The 24,839-nt window shown below is 41.0% G+C and overlaps 1 protein-coding gene across 14 annotated transcripts in view; it reads left to right on the top strand.

Annotated features, from left to right (window-relative positions):
* Positions 1-24,839, top strand: part of RORA (RAR related orphan receptor A) — a 729,602-nt gene that overhangs the window by 611,191 nt on the left and 93,572 nt on the right. For 2 of the 14 annotated variants that reach the window (XM_082388124.1, XM_082388115.1), the window contains exon 1: positions 12,685-13,563. The exons of 3 other annotated variants lie outside the window; for them this stretch is intronic. In XM_082388124.1, coding sequence (XP_082244250.1) covers positions 13,354-13,563 — 210 coding nt within the window. In that variant the 5' untranslated portion in view covers positions 12,685-13,353. Of the gene's footprint in view, positions 1-12,277; positions 12,635-12,681; positions 13,564-24,839 lie in introns of those variants that run through there. 9 more of the 14 variants (XM_082388126.1, XM_082388125.1, XM_082388119.1 and 6 more) reach the window with 8 other exon arrangements.

Genomic DNA, 24,839 nt, shown 5'->3' with positions numbered 1-24,839 from the left:
TTCTGCTTTGTAATCAAATACACAAAGTTAACATCTCTCCCTCCCTACCATTAGCTTGCTTTGCCAGTGAATCATCATGCTTTGCATCTACTAAAGACCAACAATCTTAAATAGTGTCACTTAGTCATATCTGATCATCATAATTTTGTAAGGCAATCCTCTGTATAAATTTTGAGTGATGTAACCATTGTATTGTTTATGCAATTTCTTTTCCACAGGACCTGAGCATTTACTTTGTTAGCCTTAGTTACACACAAAAGGATTGTGATGATTTTATAGAAATTATTGATTTTTATTGCCTTGAAATCTTAAGGGAGGTAACAGATCTTTGCAAGAAAACATTTCAGGCAGAATCATGGTATGGTTATTAATTAAATTTAATTCTTTGTTTTTTCAGTAGTGTTTGAAAGAGAAAAAAATCTTGTTCCCAAAGAATACAAACTCTATGTTATTGCAGAGTGACTTTCAAATGTTCAGAAAATATTTTTGAAATGGAGTACATAAATCATCAGTTGCTATGAAGATATATTCATAGTATATAGTGTACATAACCTTTGATCTTAAAGAGTGTGGCTTGATGGAGTGCCAAAACTTCTAAAGTGAAAAATTATCTTAACTATTGGAGTCCCCTGAGTTCATAAAACCAAATACATGAAAAGTTGGTAGTATGTGGATGGCTAAATAAACTTGCTGTTCATAGTGTTCATCAGTATATTTTATACTGCTCATATAGTTATAAAAGTCTAGTCGTGGTTCATAAACCATTCCAATCCAGTGACTTGGATATCAACAGATACTAACGTTTTCAGGTTTATTGTCTGACTTCGAAGGCTTAAATTTTTTTTTGAAATATGGGTATTGTTTTTCCAATTTTACAGGTGGGAAAACTGAGGCTCAAGGAATATAAATAACTTGTCACCAGTTACACAATCACTAGGTATTAGAACTGGGATGGTAAGACAGATTTTCCAACTCCAATTCTAGTGCTCTTTCCACCATACATGGCTGCTTTCAAAGAAGCATTCATTTATTCAACAAATATTTATCCAATGTGTAGTGTATACGAGGCAATGTGCTCAGCCTTCATGTTACAAGAGGTACAAAGGCGAATCCCTGCCTCTTAGAGTGTAAAGTCCAGTGAAGAAGATGGAAAAGAGAACAAATGATTACAAAAAACAAAAACAAAACAGTGTGAAGAATCAGGTTTACAGAAAGGGAAGAACAGGATGCCAATGGGAGCCCAAAGCTCATCTGATGGAGGCTAGCAGTTTGGACAAGACATCCTCAAGCCTGTGACATTTAAACTGAAACTGTAGGATGGCAAGATAGATAGATAGATAGATAGATAGATAGATAGATAGATAGATAGATAGATAGATGGATGATGGTAGAGTTGATTCACATTATTGGCAGATTCGGTATTTGCATATTTGCTTACTCACCAAAATTTATTTATAACCCCCAAATCAATACTTGCTGCCATTAACATTACTCAGCCATGAAAAGAATGAAATAATGCCATTTGCAGCAGCATGAATGGACCTAGAGAATATTATACTTAGTGAAGTAAGTCAGACAAAGACAAATACTTTATGATATCACTTATATGTGGAATCTAAATAAAACAAATTAAACTATATACAAAACATAAACAGACTCACAGACATAGTAAACAAACTTTCCCAAAGGGGAAAGGGAGGGGGGGATTAGGAGTATGGGATTAACAGAAACTACTATACATAAAATCGGTAAGCAACAAGTATTTACTGTATAGCACAGGGAACTATATTCAAGACCTTGTAATAATCTATAATGGAAAAATAATCTGAAATAATGTATAACTGAATCACTTTGCTCTACACCTGAAACTAACACAATATTGTAAATCAACTATAATGTAAATCGATTGTACTTCAACTATAAAAAAAATTACTGGCTGCCTTTCTCACACTTAGGCAAGCGCAAAGCATCCTGACACACATGTTCCCAGCTGAGGTTGGTTGAGGCAACGTTCTGCCTTCTTGTTTCAGCTCTCATACTGTAAATAAGTGTCCTTTTCACAGTCTGTTTAGTGCCACATTTTTCTAATTTGTGTGCTTTTTGTTGGTAATATTGCTGTTTAAAGTAGCCCCCAAGCATAGTGCTGAAGTGCTGGCTAGTGTTCCTAAGTGTGATGTTCCTTACAGAGAAAATACATGTTAGGTAAGCTTTGCTCATTGCTGTTGGCTGTCGGTTCAGTGTTTTGTTTGTTTGTTTGCTTGTTTTGGCTGCGTTGGGTCTTCGTTCCCATTACTAGATATTTACCCAAGTAAAATAAAAACATATGTTCACACAAAAAACCTGTACATGAATGTTCATAGCCACTTGGTTTGTGATTGCTGAGAAATGGAAACAACCTAAACGTCCTTCAATCAGGGAATGAGTAAACTGCAGACTGGAATACTACTGAACTATAAAAAGTAACAAATTATTGATTTGCTCTTAGAGTGTATCTGAAATGCATTGTGCTAAGTAAAGAAACCAGAGTCAAAGGGCTACATTAATATATTTTTCCATTTAAATGATATTCTTTAAAGGCTAAACTATAGGGATAGAAGAGACAGATCTGTGGTTACCAGGGTTTGGAGAAGGCGAATAAGTTGGCTACAGAAGGACACAAAAGAATTTGGGAGGAGAGGGAGATGGAACTCTTTCATATCTTGATTGTGTTGGTCATTATGAAATTAAAAACCTTTGTCAAAATTCGCAGAACTGTTCACTAAGAAGAGTGAGTTTTGCTGTGTGTAAATTATAGTTTGATAAGAAATTTTAAAAACTGAGGTCTGAAGGATGAATCAAAATACAATTCCTCTAGTTTGCCACAGCAACATCAGAAAATACTATTAAAACGTATTTTACTACAGTTCTCATTGACAAAACACTGTTAGTGTAAAATAAACACTATGTAGTAATTTATGTTACACCATAATTGAGCAGTGGATACAATGAACATAAAAAACATGTTTTCTTTTCTGCTGTTTTGTAGTGCTTAAATTTAATGTGGTTCTTACTGGTTTACAGGAAGTATTTTCGTACTGGTTTTTTTTTTTTTTTTTTTTTTCGGCTGTGTTGGGTTTTCGTTTCGTGCGAGGTCTTTCTCTAGTTGCGGCGAGTGGGGGCCACTCTTCATCGCGGTGCGCGGGCCTCTCACTATCGCGGCCTCTCTTGTTGCGGAGCACAGGCTCCAGACGCGCAGGCTCAGTAGTTGTGGCTCACGGGCCTAGTTGCTCCGCGGCATGTGGGATCCTCCCAGACCAGGGCTCGAAACCATGTCCCCTGCACTGGCAGGCAGATTCTCAACCACTGTGCCATCAGGGAAGACCCTTACTGGTTTTTGACAAGCGGTGAAATCTGCAAACTATACTGTAACTCTAATATTCAGTATATGCATTACTCATAAGAGAACAAAACTTTCCTTTGACTTGAATTACCCAGTGAAATGGCATATCGTCCCTGGGATAATAGAGAAAATACGAAAAGAGAAAAAATATAATATCACTTATCTTGCTTATATATGATTATTTAATGATAGGCAACTGTCAGACATGGACGGTTTAGCTGCTTACATCCTTGGAAGCAGGAAGACCTACCACATGACCTCTCTGAGTGTCTCGCAATTCTGATATGTCCTTTTAAAAATTTTTCCTTGTTTACCATGGCTCTGCCACATTATCTCTGTTACATTTCAAGGAGTAAAGATGTGGTAAAGTAAAAAAAAAATTACTTTATATTTTACTTAAGATGTGTTGTCAAAACATCTTGAGGCTATGTATGTACTATGTCTTTGTATAAATAACGAGGCCATGCATGAGTATAGTCACTTTAAAAATGTAGACAATGATTTATTGAAAGTGTATTGAAAATTAAGTAGCTCTGCTTATTATACTATGGAAGCCATTTATTGGGTGATTAAAATAGGTGAAAGAAATGCTATATTATATGACATGTTGCAAAAACTATTTATGAAAAGAGCAGCCGTGATACAATTTGGAAAAGTAAAAACAGTAACTATCTCTATCTTGTGCTTTTCCTGTAGAAGAGGATGAAGTATAAAATTATTATTTTTTGTGTTTCTAACAGATTTGTTACTTTGTTTGGAGTCTTTTAGAAACACCAGCTTTGGCTTTTGTAACTTGTTAGTTTCCTTCTATTCCTATGTCACATTCTATTGCCAGTATTTAGAGTTGTTTATTCCAAAAGTGCAAAGAATTCCCCTCAAGAGTTAATGTGTAGCAAGTGTTTATTAAATGGACAAATGACAACATTGTTTTCAAACAGGATAATTACAAACCTGTACAGTATGTTTCTTCATTAGTAAGTAATTAAGTAATTTACTAAATTGTGCAATAATTCATAATGATACATGCTAACCCCGCTCAATTATGAGAGCTAGTGATAAAAGAATTTCTTGCACGTATGCCTAAATTTTATTAGAGTAGTCAACTTTGATTCCTGAAGAAGTCAGCTTGCCTTTTTCAAAATACTGAGTAGTGCACAATTCAAGGAAAATTCAGAAAATGTTTGAGAGTCATAACGTAGTTGTTAAGAGTGCATACCCTAGATTCAGTTCACCTGGGTTTTCCTTATGGTTCCTTGTGTTCTTGGACAAGTTACTTAATTTATCTGTGCATCAGTTTCCTCACCTACAAAAGCCCGTTTCGAGTGAATTCAGTGTTAAAAAGCACCTGCCACAGAGTAAGTTCCAAGGAATTGTGAAGCAATGGGTGAGGTAAAAGCAAGAACAGCAGCAGTGTGATATAAGTATTGGAAAGCCATTTTGATTTCAGAAAATCATCTCTGTGGAACACAAGGTTTAACTGGAATACTCAAAATCTCATGTGAATTTTGGAGCCTCTGAAGGGAATGCCTAATTTAATGAACCTCCATCTTACAAAATGCAGGAATCGTTTTTTTAATTCAAGAGAAAAGTGTTGATTTTTTAATGTGAATCTAATATATTTAGAAGAAATTAACATTTTTTATGAAAACAGAAAGACACACCCAAGTCTGTTCTTGTTTCAGTCCTCACAGCATACTTCCTCAGTGCAGGACTGGACATAAATAATAAGTGTACTTCTGAGGGCAGAGAATAGACTTCTGACCCAACATTGTCAGCCCAGTGAATTCCATCCTATGAGCTGGAGCTTAAATGTGAGCCTCAAAACCATTATTGACTTGTGGCACAACTGTCTGAAATGTCAATAGTTATAAAATGGGTATTTCATAATGCATAATAATTGATTACTTGGCTTGACTGAACAGAAGCATATTTTCTCTGCGAAAGCAAAATAATGCCAGCATTTTCTCCTGGGATGCTGCTAGCTGCGAGACTCGGATTTCCCAGTGAAGCCCACATTACACTGTGGTCCTTGCTCATGCGTGACAAAAATAGGGAAAACCATCTGTAACTGCTTATCTTCTCCCCATTATTTGAAAATATATATTTTAAGAGTTCTTAAAAAATAACATATCACCTCTATATGAAGCATCTGTATTGATAGAACTGTCTCAGATCATTTTCAGAACTGAAATGGATGAGATACGAAATGTATTAACATTCAGTTTACCTAGTTCCTCTTAAAATGCTCTGCTTAGCATTTCACTCTGATGAAATAACACCCATTTCCAGTTTTATTCTTCCTGGGTGTGCTGTGATGTGGAACTCTTTTGCTCTATGTGTTTTATTAAGTGCAATTTAACTTTATGACTGTCAAACCAACTATTAATCCTTGGAATAAGACTATGAAATAGGCAAGCTGCAAAGAGATTTACTTTCTAAAGCACAGTTCCCTTCTTCTGCCCTCAATTCTTTTTTCAAAACTCATTCTCTGTGTATACTTTGCAAAGCTCTGTACTAGGCACGTCGAAGGAAAGTGAAAGAAATAGCTACAACCTATATTCTGAGCTTTCTCCTCTCCTTATCTATATGTACTTCATGATACTCTAAACCGTCACTACTAGTTGTTCCTTAAGTTAAAAATGTATTTTCTATCTCTGTTCTTTTACCTGTGTTCTGCCCTCCTTCTAAGATGTCCTTTTGCCCTTTATTCCTTTTTCTATCCCCTAAAATTTGATTTGTCTTTCAAGGTCTGGTTCAAGTGGTACCTCCTCCATGAAGTCCTTCTGCTTACAAAGTATAAGATTAACCCTGCACAGAGTAACCTCTCTTACTCTTGGCTCACATAGCACCTTACTTAGAGTATGTGTCACACATTCTGCCTTACATTATAAGCATTGAATTCATTTTCATACTAGATTGCAAACTCCTTGAGGGAAGGTCTGACATCTTACTCTTTTTCCTTTCCTCTCCATGTCCCAGCACAGTGTAATGCACAGATGTTTATCATTGTTCATTGGATGGGAACTTGCATTCTTACAGGAAACAAGACATAAAAAATTCTGCACTCTTATAGAAAATAATACATTTTAAAAAGAGGCCCCTTATGCCAAGGGGTAATTTAATATTTATTCAGCTTTGTATTCCCAGTACCTAGCAGGTACTTAATAAATGCTTGCTACACACACACACACACACACACACATTTCAAAATTGTAGAAAGCTTATCAAAAGTGCATGCTGATAATCATGTCAACACATCTTTATTAAGGTCAATAATTTTTGCCAGGCACAGGACCTGCGTGTATAACAATGTGGGAATGGTGATGGTATTTCCACTTGTAAGTCTACTAAGAGATAATCGCTGTGTCCTTTCTTTAAATTGTTTCATATAATCCTCCCAGTGTGCCTACAAGGTTCTACTATCCTTCTTTCACATATGAGGAAACAAAGCTTTTCTCAAGATCATTTAACTAGTGAGTAGGATGAAGGTTGGTTTGGAGCCCAGTTTTGTCTAATGCCAGAGCTCATGGTACCCTACCGTGGGGTTCAGTGAAACAAGGAAGGCTCCTTGGAGAAGGAAGTGGACATGGTGCCCCAAAAAGGAAGGGATGAAGGTGTTTCTGAGAAGGGGCTAGGACATGGTCCTGAAAGTAGTCACGGGATGTTTGAGTTGCAGGAACCCTTTGAGGTCTGTTCCCATTTCTTCATTCTACAGGTCAGGGGCCTGATGGCCTGAGAGGGGAAATAACTTGCCCAAGGTGACGTAGAACGCTAGTGACAAGTGTGAAATTTGAACCCGGGGTTCCAGGTTCTGAGTTCACTTCTGCTACCCATATTCCTTTAACTTAAAAAAGAAAAGAAGAAGAGAAACATCATTTCCTATGCTCTTTACAACAGCCAAGACACAGAAACAACCTAAATGTCAATCAACAGATGAATGGATAAAGAAGGTGTGGTGTATATATATACGATGGACTATTACTCAGCCATAAAAAAGAATGAAATAATGTCATTTGCAGCAACATGGATGGACCTAGAGATTATCATACTAAGTGAAGTAAGTCAGACAGAGAAAGACAAAAATACAATATCACTTACATGTGGAATCTAAAATATGAAACAAATGAACTTATCTACAAAATAGAAGCAGACACAGATAGAGAACAGATTTGCAGTTGCCAAGGGGCAAAGGGGTGGAGGAGGGATGGATTGGGAGTTTGGGATTAGCAGATGCAAATTATTATACATAGAATAGATAAACAACAAGGCCCTACTTTATAGCACAGGGAACTATATTCAATATCCTGTAATAAACCATAATGGAAAAGAATATGAAAAAGAATATATATTGTGTATCTCTCTATATATATACACATATATATGACTGAATCACTTTGCTGTACGGCAGAAATTAACACATTGTAAATCAACTATACTTCAATAAAATAAATGAAAATCATCATTTCCCGAATGCCTGTTCCACTGCCAGCTGTAGGAGTGGGGTGAGGACATCTCATGGGAACACCAGGGATGGCAGTTCCTCTGGCCTCTGAGGTGAGTCTCCTTCCTTGCCGCCTTGGCAGGTGTGTATGTAGTGAGGCACCTCCCACCTACCTATTTCTGTGGGGGTTGCTTGGGTCTGAATGCCTGTGAACTTTACCCTTTCCCTCCTTGTGATGGTTACAACACATCTGCCAGTTCTTGAATTTCCTAATAGATGTATGAGATATGTGGTTCCAGAAACTCAGAATCCCTTCACCATTGTCTCAATGCAGCCAATTCTTTCACCTCTAACATCCCATTACACTAACAGCCACACTAATGATTTGCAGCCATCTATCAACTGTGAGGGGTGAAGTGCTGTACAAACATCTTTTCAATGGGTGACCGACCAGACACTGCCTTTCTTTAGGAAAGTTCAGACTCAGGGAACTGACTTCTATATAGAGTTTTCAGAGCCAAGGTCAGCTGATTAGGGAGCTTCTCAAGATCAGAGCTATTGTCTTGTTCTTGTTTGATTCTCCAGTATAGGGCCAGGAGCATAATAAGTATTCAGTAAATGTGCTTGGTAAAGTGAAATATGTATGTGTGTGTGAGTGTGTGTGTAAAATTGAAGATGTCTCTTGCTATCAAAATATCATTCATTTCACTATATTTCATGGACTATGTATGTGCATACATACATGTACATTTAAATATGGCATCTATATTTGCTTTAAAATCATGAATAAAACAGGTTATATTAATCTGTTCATCCCCTCCCCCTTAACACACATAAATAGGGGGACCCCTCTGTCACCTTGGTCTTACCAGTATTATTCCATTTATAAATGTTTCTTTATGAGACATTGGCTCCTTCCAGACTCAAAACTAAGCAAGGCTGTGATCTACTGTAGGCAAGTTTGTGTCTACTCTGGAGCTTCCCAAGCAGTCTTGCTCAGAACTCTCTAAGTCTGACCCTGTTTGGTCTGTAGGAGACCCAGTCCCCTGGCTTTATGTCGGCCTGAATGGCCCAACTCCTACAGATCACAATGCCATGGAGGCTAAGGATTCAGCTGAATCAAGCTGCCTAGGACCACATTAACCTTTCACTGATCCCTTTCTTGTTCAGGTAGGAAGAAGTTAGTTGAATTAGCAAGCTGCCACACACTGGAAAACGAGAATCAGGGCCGAGGCGAGACAGAACCTCAGAGCCAAAATGCTCCCTCTCACGTGCATCAGCCAACTTTGAAAACATCTTTGTACTGTGAGCCACTTGCCGATTCTGGAAAAGTTTGTCAACCCATTGTTTTGCCATTCTCCCCAGTAGCACTCAGTGTGTGAGTTGGTGTGGTATACCGTGAGATCAGATTCCGTTTGGTAGAAAGCCAAATGTACTTTCCTAAAGTCAAGGATCATTTCTTTATTTAACCTCTGAAAGTGGGAAGACAGACACCAATTTACTGATTATACTCCAGTCTAGACCCCTGCAGAAATCCAGCAGGCTTTCCTCATAGGCATTTTGGAACAACCTGACATCGGTCATGTCCCTCCAATTCCTTGCTGAGTAACAGATCCAGTGTGAAACCCAGTACATAGGGACACCATGTGGGGCTTTCTCTAGAGGACTCCGAGTTGAATTACATGTGTTTTAAGTATGCAGCGTGTGCCTTCTTTTTCTGAGATTAGCCAACAGAAATATTTGACTTGAGAATGCATGTATGATATAATCCCATTCATGGTAAAGAGTTCCCATCCTGTGTAATTATCTTCATGTAAGCAATATTCTATTTATGGGGTTTTTTTTTTTCAGAACGCTTGGTAAAAATTTTTCAGATGGGAAGAGTATACTGCTTAACACTGTTTTTCCCCCATAGCAGGCACTCCAGGAGTGTGTATTTAATGGAATCCAAATAATTATTCCTGCATTTTAATATTTAGCTGGTAAAATTTTGCACTGAAATGTGCATCTTTTTTGGCTCCAGTTTAGTAGTATTGAAGGGAAATACAGATCCTTTCATTCCTGACTGATTTACTTGGTTGAGGACGTATAACTCTGTAGAAAAGTTGTATTTCAAGAGGTTTTTAAAAACCTCTCATTTTTACTTTTGAAGTTTCACGAGAGCTTTGTGTTAATATAAAGAACACTAATATACCCTGGGTTAAAAGCTGTGTTGAAAATAAAAGAATACATTTAGTAGAGGCATGTATTACAGATAGCATCTAGCCACACAGGAAGGTTACAACTTAATATCTGAAATTCTGTTGCTCATTAGTTGCAGGGTGAGAATGGAATACATTTCTAAAGGGCAAGGTCAATATTACATTATCCTGGAAATGTCTTTGTTGAATAAATGTGTAAATATTTCAAATAAGTATTGTGAGAATGTATTTCTATTGGGGACATATCTATAGGATGAATGATTCTTCTTGTAATTGCAGGAGCACATGTCATGTTACATGTCATTCCCGATTACCGATTTCATTTGAAATGGTCTGGAAATAAATACCAATTACTAGTAATGTAAGACTATTTACCTTGGAGTCAGATGTCTGACAGGCAGACCAAATGGATTTGGTCATTTTCAAAGCATTATTTTCTAAAGCAGCATGCTGTTTTAAAGTAACACTGAATTTTCAGAGTGGTGTATCTGGATTCGTTTGCAGCGAGTGTGGACAAACACCCCTATGAGCACGCACTCTCTGATGTTTTTCCATCCTTCAACAATACAAAGGAAAGAAAATCGTATCCAGGACCTACCAACAGGACAGCTTGGCATTACCCATCCTTGTTAAAGTCGTTAGGACGAGGGAAATCAAGAACCAAATATGAAGTATAGTGTCAGTGTAACTGAGGGGTGTTGCCTCACTGGGAGATGCAGTTGCATCATGGGAACGTGGTGTGACTTAATTTCATCATTATAAACATCACAGTGGGTATGGTTGATTCATTTGAAACCCTTGTCCACTTCGCTATGGCTGCACAGCTGAGTTAACATGGGTAGATCTTGACTCCACGCTTTTAGGATTTCTTATTTTTGTGGTTTTATTTGGGAAAAACTCTAAAGAAAAAAAACTGTGTTAGGATGACTTTAGTTGAAGTCAAACTTTTATAAAGCTACAGCTTGATTTAATGTATGATGAATTTTTTTTTGACCTTCTAAATCAGAGCGCTCTGTAAATTTTGCCTTGAAGGGGGATGCGGGGGTGGGAGTGTATGAATCCTAGTTTTTCCAGTGTTGATTGTCTGCATGTGTTTTAAATTATGGCCCAACTCAGAGTCAAGGACAACTCAGTTATATGGGAAAAAATGTTAGGACTCTCCTTGTTTAACTACCATGAATGCAACAACTAATAACCATCTAATATTTGAGTTGTAAATGGAGACACAGACCATCAGAAAAGAAAGCAGAGTTGAAATTGTGTGAAGGAACTGGAGTAGGTAACAAACTTGGCTTTTGATAATTTTTTCTGCTACACTCAATACTGTTGACAAGCCTGCCGAAATTTTAAATAACACAGACTATGGGTATGTAGCATCTGAAATTCATAGTAAAGAGATTCATCTGATAATAATATCATGATTTAAGTTTCCACAAGACCAGTAAAAAGGATTAAGTATGGAAGGAATTAGGTCTTAGCTGCAAGTTAAAATTCACAAAGTTGACCTTTAGAGGTTGTTTGCTTTTTTGTTGCTGTTAGTTTTTTGTTTTTTGTTTTTCCTGTCAAAGTACCACAACATCTCATTTTTAGGGTATGACAACTAGAACCTTTTCCACTTGTGATGGGTTCTCTGGAGAGAATGGTGGATATGGAAGAGCCTGGGAAATTAGTGGCTCAAATCGGCTGGCGACGAGTTCATTTAGGTGATTCACACAGAGTTTTCTGCTCTCCTTCCAGGTATCAGTGGTCCTGGGGGAAGGGCGAGGTGTAAACCAGGACCTTAGGTGTCGGTGTAATGAGAAATATCATCGTCTGGGTGGGCGGAGTTCCTCCTTCCCAGGCCGAGCCTCCCAGGCTCTTACTGAGGAGGCGCTTCCTCCACTCCCCGAGCAGTCCGGAGGACTGCGTTCTCCACAGCCCCGGAGGGGGCTCTACCTTCCGAATAAAGCTGGGGCGATCTGGGAAATTGGAAGTGAGGGTGACTACAACACCACCCCCCCCGCCAGACGGAACAAACCCCTCTTTTCCGCCAACGAGTTGGCACAGTTATCACCCCTGGGAGATCCGGAAAGAGAGCAGGAAAGTAGCGTCGGGTTGCGCCCCTCTAGCCCAAGGGGTGCGAGAGAAAGTAGACGCGCGATATTCCGGGCGCTGCACGCAGAAAGCGCCCGGGCGGCCACAGGTGCCCAGGGAGGCGAGCAGAAGGCCGGGGGCCCGGGTGCGGGCCGGGGGCGCGGGAGGGCAGCGCCAGCGCGGGTGCGCCCGGGAGCTGCCGGCGCCGCCGCCGCCGCCGCGCTCACCTGCCCGGGGGGGCGGGGCGGGGCGCGGCGCTGGGGCGCCCCCGCCTCGCGCCGCCCGCCTCCCGCCCGGGGAGGAAGCGGAGGGGCGCGGTGTAAACAGAGCGGCGGCCGTGATGTCAGCCGGTCACATGGAGCCTCTTATGGCTCGGGATGGCTCTCGGCGGACGGGCAGCTGCGGCAGCTGCTGCTGTGGCTCAGGCGGCGGCGGCGCGGCGGCGGCGGCAGAGGGGGCTCCGGGGTCGGACCATCCGCTCTCCCTGCGCTCTCCGCACCGCGGCTTAAATGATGTATTTTGTGATCGCAGCGATGAAAGGTGAGCCCGGGCGCCCCGCCGGGGCCGGGTGGGCTGGCTGCTCCGGGGGGCGGGGAGGCGGGCGGGCAGGGGGAGGGGTGGGCGCGCCTGCCCGAGCGCACGTACTGCCCGGGGCTGGGCGCTGGAGCCCCGCCAGGGCTTTTTGGGCCCCTGCAGGGCGCCCCCTGAGCCCGGCCGCGGGATCTGCCTGCCTCCTGTCGGGGGCAAAGGCGCAGGGGCTGGACCCCCCTCTTCTGTCCCCTCCGGCTCCTGTCAGTCGCCCGGGTCCGCCTGGCACCCGGCAGGGCTCCCGGAAGAAAGTTTGCTGGGAGTCGCCGCGCTTTTGGCAGGGAGGGGAGGGTCTGAGGAGCTCGGAGGAAGCCAAGGGGCGCCCGCGACGGGTCCCCAGGGCCCGCACCCCGGACAGCTCCGGCCTACGTAGGGAAGGCGCCGCGGCCGGGCCGGGCCGAGCCGAGCGTGCGCCCGGGCGCGGTGTCATCCCTGGGGACTGGTCAGCGCCCCGGGCCTTGCGTCCTTCCCCCCCACCGCCCCCTCCGCCGCCCGGCGGCCCCGAGCGGCCGGGCGGCTGCTTGCAGGGGTAGTGCGGCCGGTCCGCGCTGCGTGCCCGCCGCGGCCGCTTCCGAAAGCGCGCAGGCCCGAGCGAGACGGGCTTCTGGAGCGTGCCAAGACTCCCTGGGCGGCAGCCGCAGCGCACCCTCACTTGATACTTTGCGTTGTGGATGGATGTGGGGAGGCAACTCCTCCCTCCCCCCACAGGATTCGCGGGCAGTGGTGGAGGTGAGACGGCGGCGAGGGCCGACGGGCGCGGGTTAGTCGCGGCCAAACCTCCTCGCCCGGCCTTCCGCCCTAATCCGAAGTCTTTTGCCGGGCTGGTGGCGGGATGGCAGCGGGGACTGGTTGCAGAGAGTACTGGCTTCAGGTTCTCTCAGGTGAGGAGGAAAGAAACCGTGGCAAGTCAGGGAAATTTCTAATGGGAAAGCCAAAGTTTGGAGGTGCGCAGCAACTCGCCTGCGCGGTCCGGACAAGCCGAGACACGCAAACAGCCCGAGAGAAAACTCAGCCCGCAGCCCTCCGCCGGCTTGTGCGCCAGCAGGTTCTTCGGGGCCGATAATCTGCCCGCAGACCCGGCCGCTGTGAGTGGGGATTTCGAGCCCCATCTGTTTGCGGCGGACAGGGCTCCCCTCACACGCAGCAGTTTTGCAGACGCAGACTGTACTGCGGGTTCTGCCCATCCGTGCGGGCGCGGGGCGCTCGTTAAACGTTTGCTAAGGTTGAGGTTTTGTTGCAATCCTAGACGAAGGACACCAGTTCGGTATCTGCACTGGGTTTACTTTCGGATCACCGAGCTTTGCCTTTCTTCACTAGAGATTGGGTGGCATCTCTTTTATTAATTATTAACAGGCCGAAACGTACTGGACGCTAAGATGAGCAGCTTGAGATGAAATCTTTCTATACGACGTGCCCAGAACAATTTTTTTGTCTTTTCCCCGGTGGCTTGCGGGAAATGAAATTTAATCATTTTTAGAATATGCAACAGATAAAGGAAAGGGTAGGAGACCTCCACTTTCTTAAGCACTTAACTTTTTTTTTTCTTCCCAAAATGATTTCAAGATTTTCTTACCGACTTCTTATGTAGACGAAACGTATGCTCCTCCCCTCCCCCTCAAAAAAACTTTTATGCTATTTCCAGCGGTTCATTAATCCTGTAAGAGTAAAACGATTCAGATAGCCTTTGTAGTTAAGACATTTTCCGTTGTTTTCTTTAAGGCGTGAAATAGATTTGGGGAGGTGTCAAGGTTAGTCCTTATCTATTTTATTTAGTATGATTGGCGTCGATTGGAGAAGGGTGAGAAGCTGATACTATTTCCCCTAATGAACAGTAACCACCGAACAATAAGGAAAGTGCGTTTGAATATTTTAACTTAATTTTGATGTTTCTGAGTACATAGGCTTTTGCTTTTGTAGTTCTAGCACAAAATGAAGTTCCATACTATCCCTTAGTGATATAATCATGGGAATCACACCACCACCATATCCCCCAAAAGCTCTAGCCCACACATTTGTCTTGGAGTGACCTCTGGCTGCCAGAAGATAATAGATGCATAGTATTGTGCTTTGAGAAAAGTAACTCAGATGTACTGGCAATTCAGTTTTTCTATAAGCTCAGCTGCGAGGGGGGGGGCGGGGAGGGGGGGGAGGTGTAGAAATAAAATGCATCTAGACAATTAGAATATTTCATTCCCAATATCATAATATCCTGTGTCTTAATGGGATTATCTTGCTTTGGAGCATATTTAAACTGAAGAAAAATAGTTTGTGGGAAAATAAAGAATGCTGTAAATGTTTCCGTATCAGATTTAAGGGGAAAAAAACTGGCCCAGAGTCATATAAAATACTTCCCTACTGCCTCTCAGTTTTAATAGTTAAATTGGTCCCATATGTAAGAGAGTTTGTGTAATTAGGTTTTTTATACAAAACAGAAACACTCTTTACAATATAGTTTTTTGGTATGTGTATGCATGTGGCCGGGGGAGGAGAGAACAAGCCACCATAAAAGAGAAACGTTCTCTTTGTTGGCTGATTTACTTATGTTTTTAAAACATCATTAAAGCAGGCCTTTTGAACTCGCCAAAGAAGAAAATCCTTCCTCTGCGTTAGTTGTCAAATAAGTTTAGGCTTAAAGTGGGCTCATGCTTAGAAGTAATAAATCTTCATTTGAGCAACTCGAGTCTCATCCTTCAGTTTTGTTTTTGTTTAATTAACAACAGAATTCCAAGCAATTTGGATTGCTTCTTGAGCAAATGGAGAGAGCCAGAGATAACATTTATAATCAGGGGAGCACTTGTTCCACTCATCATAAAAGTGCTTTGGCCAAATGTCAGGCAGCAGCCAGTGCTGAAGGGAAATGCGAGCGCTTCATCAGTTTTAGTAGATTATACCCCCTTTGCTTCCTAGGAGCGGAGCACTCAGCCTGTGTACATGTAAATGGAGTTAAGGGAGTGAAGGGAGGCTTAAGGGGAATGTCTGTCCCATCATAGATTCTTCCCTCAGCACAATCCACGTGCAAACACAAGGCATGTTACCGCCTTGAAAATACTGTATATGTGGGTGATAAGGGGTATTTCCAACTCTAGTAAATGTGATTTTATAGTTTTAAAGAATTTGGGCTTTCTCTTTCCCAAATGAAATTTGAATTTTATCCCTCGTCTTATTTTAAGTACTGTGTCAGTGGTATCCCTTAGCTGGGATTTTTGTTCCATTTTCATGACCTTTGATGGGTAGGATTGGGAGAGGGTGATGGCTGGATCTTGGAAAGAGAAAACTCAAATGGCTATTTCAGCCCCCAGAGTGCTTAGCAGGCAAGGAGAGGTCAGTTCTTTTAAAGAAAAAGGATCTCTGAGTCCATTTGTCCACTGGGCGAGGAGGGAGCTCGGACCTTCTGTGAAGTAGAGAATATTTTAGAAGCACCATTTTCATGAGTAGTCTCTTGATTTTACATATTTCAATCACATCACTTTCAATTTATCATACTCAAGTAAACCACTTTGCCCTCGATTTGAATTGAGTACCATATAATTTCTTTAATGCTGCCCAGTTATAAAATAATACAATTTCTAAACAGACTTAGTCCTTTAAATATATATATGATTTAAATATTAGGGTTTTTTTTTTTTTTTACTATCTAGTAGATACATTAGTAAATATATTAATAGTTCTTACTAGACTCCTTTTTCTCCCAACCTTTCCCTCCCAGCCAAGTGAATCACAATAAAATGGATGAGGTCAGCAAGTAGATAATTGCAAAGCATCAGCAGTAGCACCTAGCTACTTTGTAATTTGCTCTGGGGCACCTAAGAAAATAATATTCACAAATGACCATTTACTGGGAGAAAAAGTTACTGGATGGTTAGATACATAGATAGATAGCTAGATCTGCAGAGGTAGAGTTGAGTTTTCTTAAAATTTTCTCAGCTTATTTTAGTGATCAATAAACCCCTTGTGTTGAACAAATCTATGAATACTTTGTCATAGAAATTTTCTGCATGGATTCTAACTATTCACAGTGTTTATTGATAAGAAATCAAACCTGCCTTAACCTATATATTTCATGTTTATTAATTTTAAGAAACCATAATTAGATGCTCAGAGTTAGCATTTATGTTTCTTTGCTTTAAAAATAATAATAATTTGGAGGGGTCCACCAGTGACAACACAGGTGTGAATTCACATTTGGTATTATCTCCAAGACCACATATTGACCCTTTGAGGAATGATTTACTTGTTCTCTCTCCCTCCTCTAGCTCCTCCACTGACGATACCTCCCTTCCACACCAGCCCTTGAGTCATGGCCTTAGAGATTTGCAATCAAAGATTTTTGTATCTGTCAGTATTGTCTGTGACATGATGGATCATGGGTTTTCTGTTTCTTGTCAGAGTGTTATATCCAGAAATAAGAGGTCTAAATACACAGATACTAGCATATATTAGCCAACAGGCAAAACGCAAGAAAGCAGTTGAAATCTTTTGTTTCTGGATTTTCTAAGTGGCATTTGTTAGCCCTCATCATAATATAAGGAAGAAATATGATGACTTTAAAATCTTTGTATAAAAATTAATGTCAAACCTATTCCCCAGGTTTGCCAGCGATTTCATTTTTTGCTTTTGATTTCATTGCCTCTGAAATTTACTAAGCATTTCATAAACAAATAGCAGTTTGATGTTAATCTATATTTGTTTTTTGCTTTATGGTTTGCAGCCATTCTTGTCTCATTTAATCCTCCCTGGGAAGTCACTGACACTGTCGTGGTTTTTAGTCAAAGAAACTGAGGCTCACAGAGGTTATATGTTGGTTAGCCAAGCTTGACAAGTGAAGCGAGGACTAGAGCCCTAATTTCTACTGTCTTCACGCTGCCTCCCCTGGAGGAAGCTGTGAAAATGTCCTGGATATAACTTTGTCTCTAGTTAGTGGAAATTATAACTCTGGCATTTATAAGGGAAAAAAATAGATTCAATTATGTAATGCTTTGCTGAGCCTAATATCTTTAAATTACTATTTAATAAAATCAATTTGATACAAATAGGGTTATTCTTACTTGCTTACCATTAGCTCTCTTCATCCACGATTTTCATTAAGTCTGCTTGTTGTAAGAGGATCTGAGTGAAATGTAAGCATTACTTTCCTAAAGAATATGGAATACTATGAAATGCAGCTAACCTGTGTAACCTAACTCCATTATGAGAGAATCGAGCTAGACATTTATCTATATGGTCCACTTAGCTTTAGGCAAAGGGAGCATTCACAAACGCATCTTCTAAATTTCATCTCCCTTTATGGAGTAGAAAACTCATGAATCCTTGGGCTTGTGAGTGCTGTCCTGGTTGTTTCCATGACAGCTAACGGGCATGATCATGGGCGTATTCTTGAGAAATCTGTTGTCTTTTAGAAAATCAGAGTCAAAGTTTCCAAGTAGATAGATCTGCAAAAGCTCATTTCTCACTTGATGGGGGTTTATTTCTCTGGCAACTGGATTGAGTGGTCTTTGCCTGAAAGCAAATAAGCATCATTTCACAGAGTCTCAGGGAGAGCAGAAACCTAAAATGTCATTCAGATACACACCCTCTTGGCATTTGGTTCCTCTCCACAGCGTTCCTGGCAAATTGTCTGGTTATGCTTGAACACCTCCTATGATGGGGAGCTCACTATCGTTAGAGGAAGCTTATTCCATCTTGAATAAGAAAATTCTTTTTATTTCAAGCATAAGTCTCTCTTTTGTACTTTTAATCCCTTCATTCTGATCCTTTCTTTTGGGGCTGTGTACAATACATTTAATCCATCTTTCATATGAAAGATTGAAAGATTGTCAGTTATTTGAAGACTAAGTATGGAACACACACACACACACACACACACACACACACACACACACACACACACACACACACACACACACACACACACACCCTCCCTCAATCTTTGCTGTGCCTCTCCAACTGCATTCTGTTCACAGCCAGCCTTCTAGCAACCTTGGTCATTTTTTTCCTCAAACACATTTCAGTTTGACTAGAACCTCTTGAATTTTTGTACTACAACCCGAGTCCTAGTTGTGCTTTGATTGACTCAGCACTTAACCCATCAGGTAGTAAAGAGAAAAGAGTTTAAATTTTGTTTTTAATTTTTTAAGATTCATAAGCTAGGCTGTATCTTTTGAACGTCATGACTAGCCTTTGTGCTACCGTTGTAATTTGTGAAAGTGGACCTTTGACCTACTTAGAAATACTCTTGGATGAACTGAAGTTGATATTAAATATCCAAGAAAATCAAAGATATTGAAAAAATAATTAAAGGAACATTAGAAGCATTTCTGAGGTGCGTTTCGCCAAAGTAGTGTGTCAGAGCTGAAATAAGGCTGCCCTCTAGTGGTTACTTTCTCATGGAATGCTAAAAGCGGTAACAGTGCCAATGAATTTCCCATCAGGCTAGTGGAGAAGGTCAAAGGTTGAAGTTATTTTCTCGATTGCTGTGGGACTTTCTACATCAGATTCAAAAGTGTAATTTATTGTTTTGCATGGTTATTAGAAATGCGTCTGTGGGAGAGATAATGAATGTTAAAAGTTTGCTTGGAAGGAAGGGAATTTTTTTTTAAACTTAAGGTTGATTTATAAAATTCTGTTTGGCTCCATATTAAAGTTAAATATTTAAGTGAGATTTGGTTTGTGAGTAAACAGTTATGACCTTTGTGGTAATCCTTGTTTTTTTTTGTTGTTGTTGTTTGGTTGTTTGTTTTTAGAATTTCAACCTCAATTCTATTCCCATACCCTCGAATATTTTTTAAAAAGAGATTGTCAGTCATTTTGATCAGAGAAATCCAGCATTTTCCCTTTTTAAATCTAAAGCTTTTTTTTTTTTTTCAAAAAAGGGAAACATTTAGAAAGAAGTAAACTATTGTAGATCTTTTTGGCAATAAAGCAATTTTTCAATGGATGCAAAACTATTAACCCGCTGGTTTCTGAAGACTTAGGGGGGTAGAGCATTTTGTTCACTTAAGTATATACGATTTGCCAAAGAAATTCAGTATATGTTACACAGGTTTTTAGAACATTATATCATTTATGCTTTAAAACAGTGCACAAAGTAGATAAGCATTCGTTTGTGTAATTTTTAGGATAATAGATAATACAAGTGAAATGTGTGCTTAGATTTCAGTGGTATATCGAGTGTGAAACAATTATGAAACAATCTGGTTTCTGTATTGGAATCAAAGAAATTATTATTGACCTTCCTATTTCCTTAAATATCTTTTGTTACTGATGCTACGGGGAGAGATGAGAATTCAAGTTTACGTGAATTTTGCGTTGCTCAAGTAGTCGAGGCTTCTGAGCTGAGCTAGAATAACCAGGGTGATCTTAATGACAGATAATCACCAGGATTTTAAAGGACGACAGTGCTTACTTGTTCCTACCGGAAAGATTAAATTGCATCTTTACATGAAAAAAGAAGGAAGGGAATAAAAAAAAAGCCAGGAAAACCTGCTGTTTAAACCTTTTCATCATAGAAATAAGGTAGTGGTTCAGAAGTGAAGACTTGTGGTTAAGTTTCAGATCAGTTATTGAAGCAAACCGTTTTTCAAACTGCGCCACCCAGAAGTGTGATTCTTTCACCACATGAGAAATACTCTCTTTTTCACAGAATGTTATTTTCATTTTGCAGTCGTTGGGTTTTTTTCTTCTTTTCTTTATCTCATGTCAAATCTTCGGTAGAACCCTGGGTATAAATAACGAAATAAAGTTGTTTCAGCAAATACTTATTAAGTGCCTATTGTGTGCTGCGTTGTTTAGGCGCCACCTGTGTGCTTTTATAATAGAACAAGGACACCTTCCTCCCTATCGTGTATCTTAATCCATGAATCAGCATTTAAAGACATGCACTGAGAAATTGCCTGCCACGCTTAACTAGAGAAAGCTGCTTTAAGACTTTTGAGCTTATAGGTTTGTAGTTTCTATGAAGTCCGTGCCATTTAAAACAAAGATTTTGCAACACGCAATGAAACATTAATGTAATTGGATAAAGTTAATCCTTCTATTTATGTGTGAACATGATTCCCTTCCAAATAAGCCATAAGTTAGCTCTAAAATCCTGCCTAAGCAGTGGCTCTGAAACTTTGGAGAGCAACCCATAACCCAAAGAGTTACAAAGGCAGATTTCTGGGTCCCACCCAGGGAGACCCTGTCAGCCTGTCAGATTCTGTCAGCCTGGTCTTCCCAACCCAGGAAGGTGAGTATTTAAAAGGTGTCTCAGGTGTTGCCAATTCAGATGGTCCTCCTCACTCCCTCTGTGAAACCTCGCCCTTGCCTGTCAGAGCTCAGATGGGCAGCAGAATCCTCCAACCCTTCAGTGGTTCCCAAATATCATTGATCTTCACGGTTAGCTGAGAAGCATCTAAAAAAAATAAGGGCCCAGTCTCTTATCACCACCTATATGGATCCTGATTCCGATGGTCTGGGGAGAGGCCAAGGAATTTGAATTTGTGAAAGCTCCCCTTGGTGACTGAGGATCTGACAGGTTTGGGAACTACTGCTCGGGTCTAACCCTCTCCTCTTACTAGTGAGGAAAGGATGCTCAGAAGGTCAGTGATATTGAGGGAAGCATAAACTTTCCTTTGAGGCCACTGAAATCTCCTTTCAGAGTGGGCGAGGTGCACACCATGAGCAGTTTCTGCCATTGTTTGGATGTTATTAACACATTTGAGATATTCTTCTGATTATTTCTGGCCTTTCTATCAACCAGTATGTAGGAAAAAAGTGGGCAGGCTCCCAGTCTGTTACTCCAAAATGATCCAAACAGGAGAGGCCCCTGTGATACTTTCCCAACCCTGTATTCCTTTTCTGCGTAAACCTTTCCCGGGAGCTCTGGCCTTCTAGCCCTCAGTGAGCCCCGGGGCTGGGTCTTGCCACCATTGTGACCACTCAGTGGGGCAGGCTGGGGATTGTGCCTCAAAAGTCAAGGCCAACTCCAGTGGCAACAGTGATGCCTTTTCTATGTTGCTTTTTTTTCAGCAACAAAGTACAGGTTTTAGAGCCCTGCAAGTTGTGAATGCTTCCTATTTATAAGGTGGTGTTTCTGAGGCCCTAAGCACCTGGCGTGTATCTGCCCCCGTCCAGGCACTGGAATGGCGAAGTTTGAATGACACAGACACCACACTGCCTTTGTGCAACTTAGATTCTAGTCTGGTGACACAGAAAAGTGGAACTACTCTGGCTGATGTGGAGGAAGGCCGACCCCCTTCTGCACCAACTGCAGCCCCTCCTTCTTTGGAAAATGGCGGTGCCATAGCCCATTGTGTGGCATATGTGATGTTGCCATGGGGGCAACAGCAAACACAGCAGACTTCACCTCTGGTCTCTTTGAGTGTATGTTCTCGTGGGAAGAGGTAGATAATACCTAAGTAAACATATAAATGAACTAGATAAATACAGATAGTGACAACAGCTCGGCCAACATAGAAATTGTAATGGCTTAGAATTGCTTATGGCCTCATGGATGAACAGCAGGGAATGAAATCCAAGAATTTTTTCTAACCAGTGATGAATGTTCCGCCGTAGACCCAAGAGGGAGTTTAGAGGTCATCTGGTCTCTTAGTTCTCAGCCTTGTCTGCCCTCTAGACTGTCTAGAGAGCTTTTTGAAACACACCAGCCCAGGCTCCACTCCTGGAGGCTCTGATTTTATTGGTCTGAGGTGGGTCTCAAGTATTGATAATTTGTTAAAGCTGTCCAGATGATTCTGGTCGAGAAACCTCTGAGGTCCAACACTCTTATTTGACATGTGAGTCATCCGTCCCCAGGGCAGGGCAGTAGTGTTGGATGGTGGAACCCCCCCCATGTAGGGTGGGAGAAGACATGGGTTCTCCTGCCAGGTCAGGCTACCTTAATTGCTCACTTTCCCCATTTGTAAAATTAGGGAAAATTGATAGCCATCAAGAGCTTTTCCAGCTCTCTCATTGTGTGAAAATGTTTCTCTTAAAATGGAAGGAAAGGTCTGGTTTCTCATCCAAGACTGGGAGGAAGAAAACAAATGCACTCTAGTTTCCTTATTCCTTGTCTCAACTCCTAATTGCTAGAGGTGCCTTCATCAGCTGATTAGTTCCTTTGGGGAGTGAAAATTTAAGGTAGAAAGAGGTAATTACTTTCTGCCAATTATTTAAATAAATTTAAGAATAAGCAAGCTTTCATTAATATTTATGCCCTGACTTAGTTCTGGTAAATTAGTCATACCTTATTTATCAAATTCCAACCCAAAGCCTTTTTTTTTCTTTTTTTTTTTTGTGATTAATGCATTGACTTTATTTATTTATTTATTTTTTATTTTTTTACCAAAGCCTTTTTTGATGGTTGAGTTAAAACCGAGGAGGGTCAGGGTAGGGAGGTTGCTTACAAATGGAAGCCCTGGAATAGTCTTAACCATCACACACCACAGTATTTTTATTCCTTACCAAATATTCCAGGCCAGAAACCCAAAGACATTGAGCCTCTCCCAATATATTGTTTGCAGTTTTTTAACAAGCAGAAACAGTGTATCTCCTGTGTTGCCAGCTTAATAAAAGAAAACTACAAAACTAAGTTCTGTCCTGAAAAATATCATTGTACTTCCTCATCTGTGACCCTGTATCTCTAAGAACTTGGGTTTCGTTGAAACATTTATTCAGAAAGATACCAGTTCATTATAAACCAGCATGGTGTGATGTAAGCACCTTAACTTTATTTCCTTTTTGTGTGGAATCTCCCAGTGGGGTTTGATGATATTCGGCAGTTGCACAAATGATAGAGGAGTTTGAAAAGTAAATCTGATGGGAGCCGGTAAATGAAATTAGAGCCGTGTCTTTTTCAACAGAGATTTTTTGAGGATGAGCACATTGCCTGTTTTGCATGTATATATTTAAGAAATTGGACACATGTTGATATACATCCATATGTTCTCCTTAGACAGAAAATTATAGAAAGCCATCTTCCTGTAACTTAAGTTACATCCACAATAGCAAGCACCTTCTGAAAATGATACCGTTTGACAAAATAATTGGCAGAAATCTATTTCAAAAGCAATGTTTCTATCACAAGCATAATCATGTAGAACAGAAGTGTTTTGTTTCCCCCACTGCAGAGCAACAAAGTCGTTTAATATGAGTCAAGACGTCCCAAAGTTTTGGCAGACTTTCTAAGCCCCCTGTTGCTGTTGCATTCAGAATCCCTTTTAAAGTGGCTTGGAAGTTTCTGTGTGATTTCAATGGCTGCTTAGGGGAAATATTGGCTAAACTCCTCGTTTCGACTGTTAAGATGGCTTGAGTGTTTTGAGAATGTTTTCATTTGCTAGAAATATGTTTTGCGCTCAGGCTTCTCTTGTTGCAGAAGGTTGGTTACCAGCCATCTGATGACGCCTCAGGGTGTTTACAGAAGATGTGGGTGCTGTAGTTATATTTGAGCACTGCCCTCCTCCAACGAAGAGTGTGGTAGTCAGCAGAAATGCGAAAACATGTACTTAAGGATTGATGCTTGTAAAAAGACGTGCCGTAAAGAAAAATGGTTGTTCAGATGTACGACATGACTGACAGCTCTCCTTGTAGGCATGCTAGTAACAATAAAGTCTAGAAGTTCAACATCAAAGCGATCACAGCTTACTCCACCAGTGACTTACACATCAAAGAGGGAGCGCAAAGACAAAGGAAGTGCACTGAGGTATGTTTCTGCCTCAGAGCCAGATGCTCAGGGGGGGCTCCCAGAGCTCCCTTCTTGAATGCAAAGTGATTCTTTTGCAGATCAGCGCCTTCATTTCATAAATGACCAGGAATATAAAAGGAGGGCAAATGAGCTCTATAATTGCTCCCCATCACTCTAAGTTTCGTTAGGAGAGACTCATCGCAGGAGAGATTGGTCTCTGGTTTCCTTAAGAAGCGAATTGTGTACCGGCGTGGGCAGCTCTAACTTCACCTAATAGGGTCCAGGGAGTTATTCACAAAATAAGAGAGTACAAATTGGATACATTTCAAGTTGGTTGTTTTGAATTATGCTTGACATAAAACTGGACCTAAGTTTCTGGAGTTGTCCCCACCGGCACCCCCCGCCTCCACCTTGCTTTTAAATTTTTTAACATTCGCCTTGTGGGTGGATTTTCTGCTGAATCAGGTGTGCGTTACCTAACAGGTGTGTGTGATAATG

This window comes from Balaenoptera borealis (genome assembly GCF_965194805.1).
Source record: "Balaenoptera borealis genome assembly, chromosome: 3".
NCBI lineage: Eukaryota > Metazoa > Chordata > Mammalia > Artiodactyla > Balaenopteridae > Balaenoptera > Balaenoptera borealis.
The sequence above is the reverse complement of the archived record's forward strand: the minus strand, read 5'-3'. Positions and strand labels throughout refer to the sequence as shown.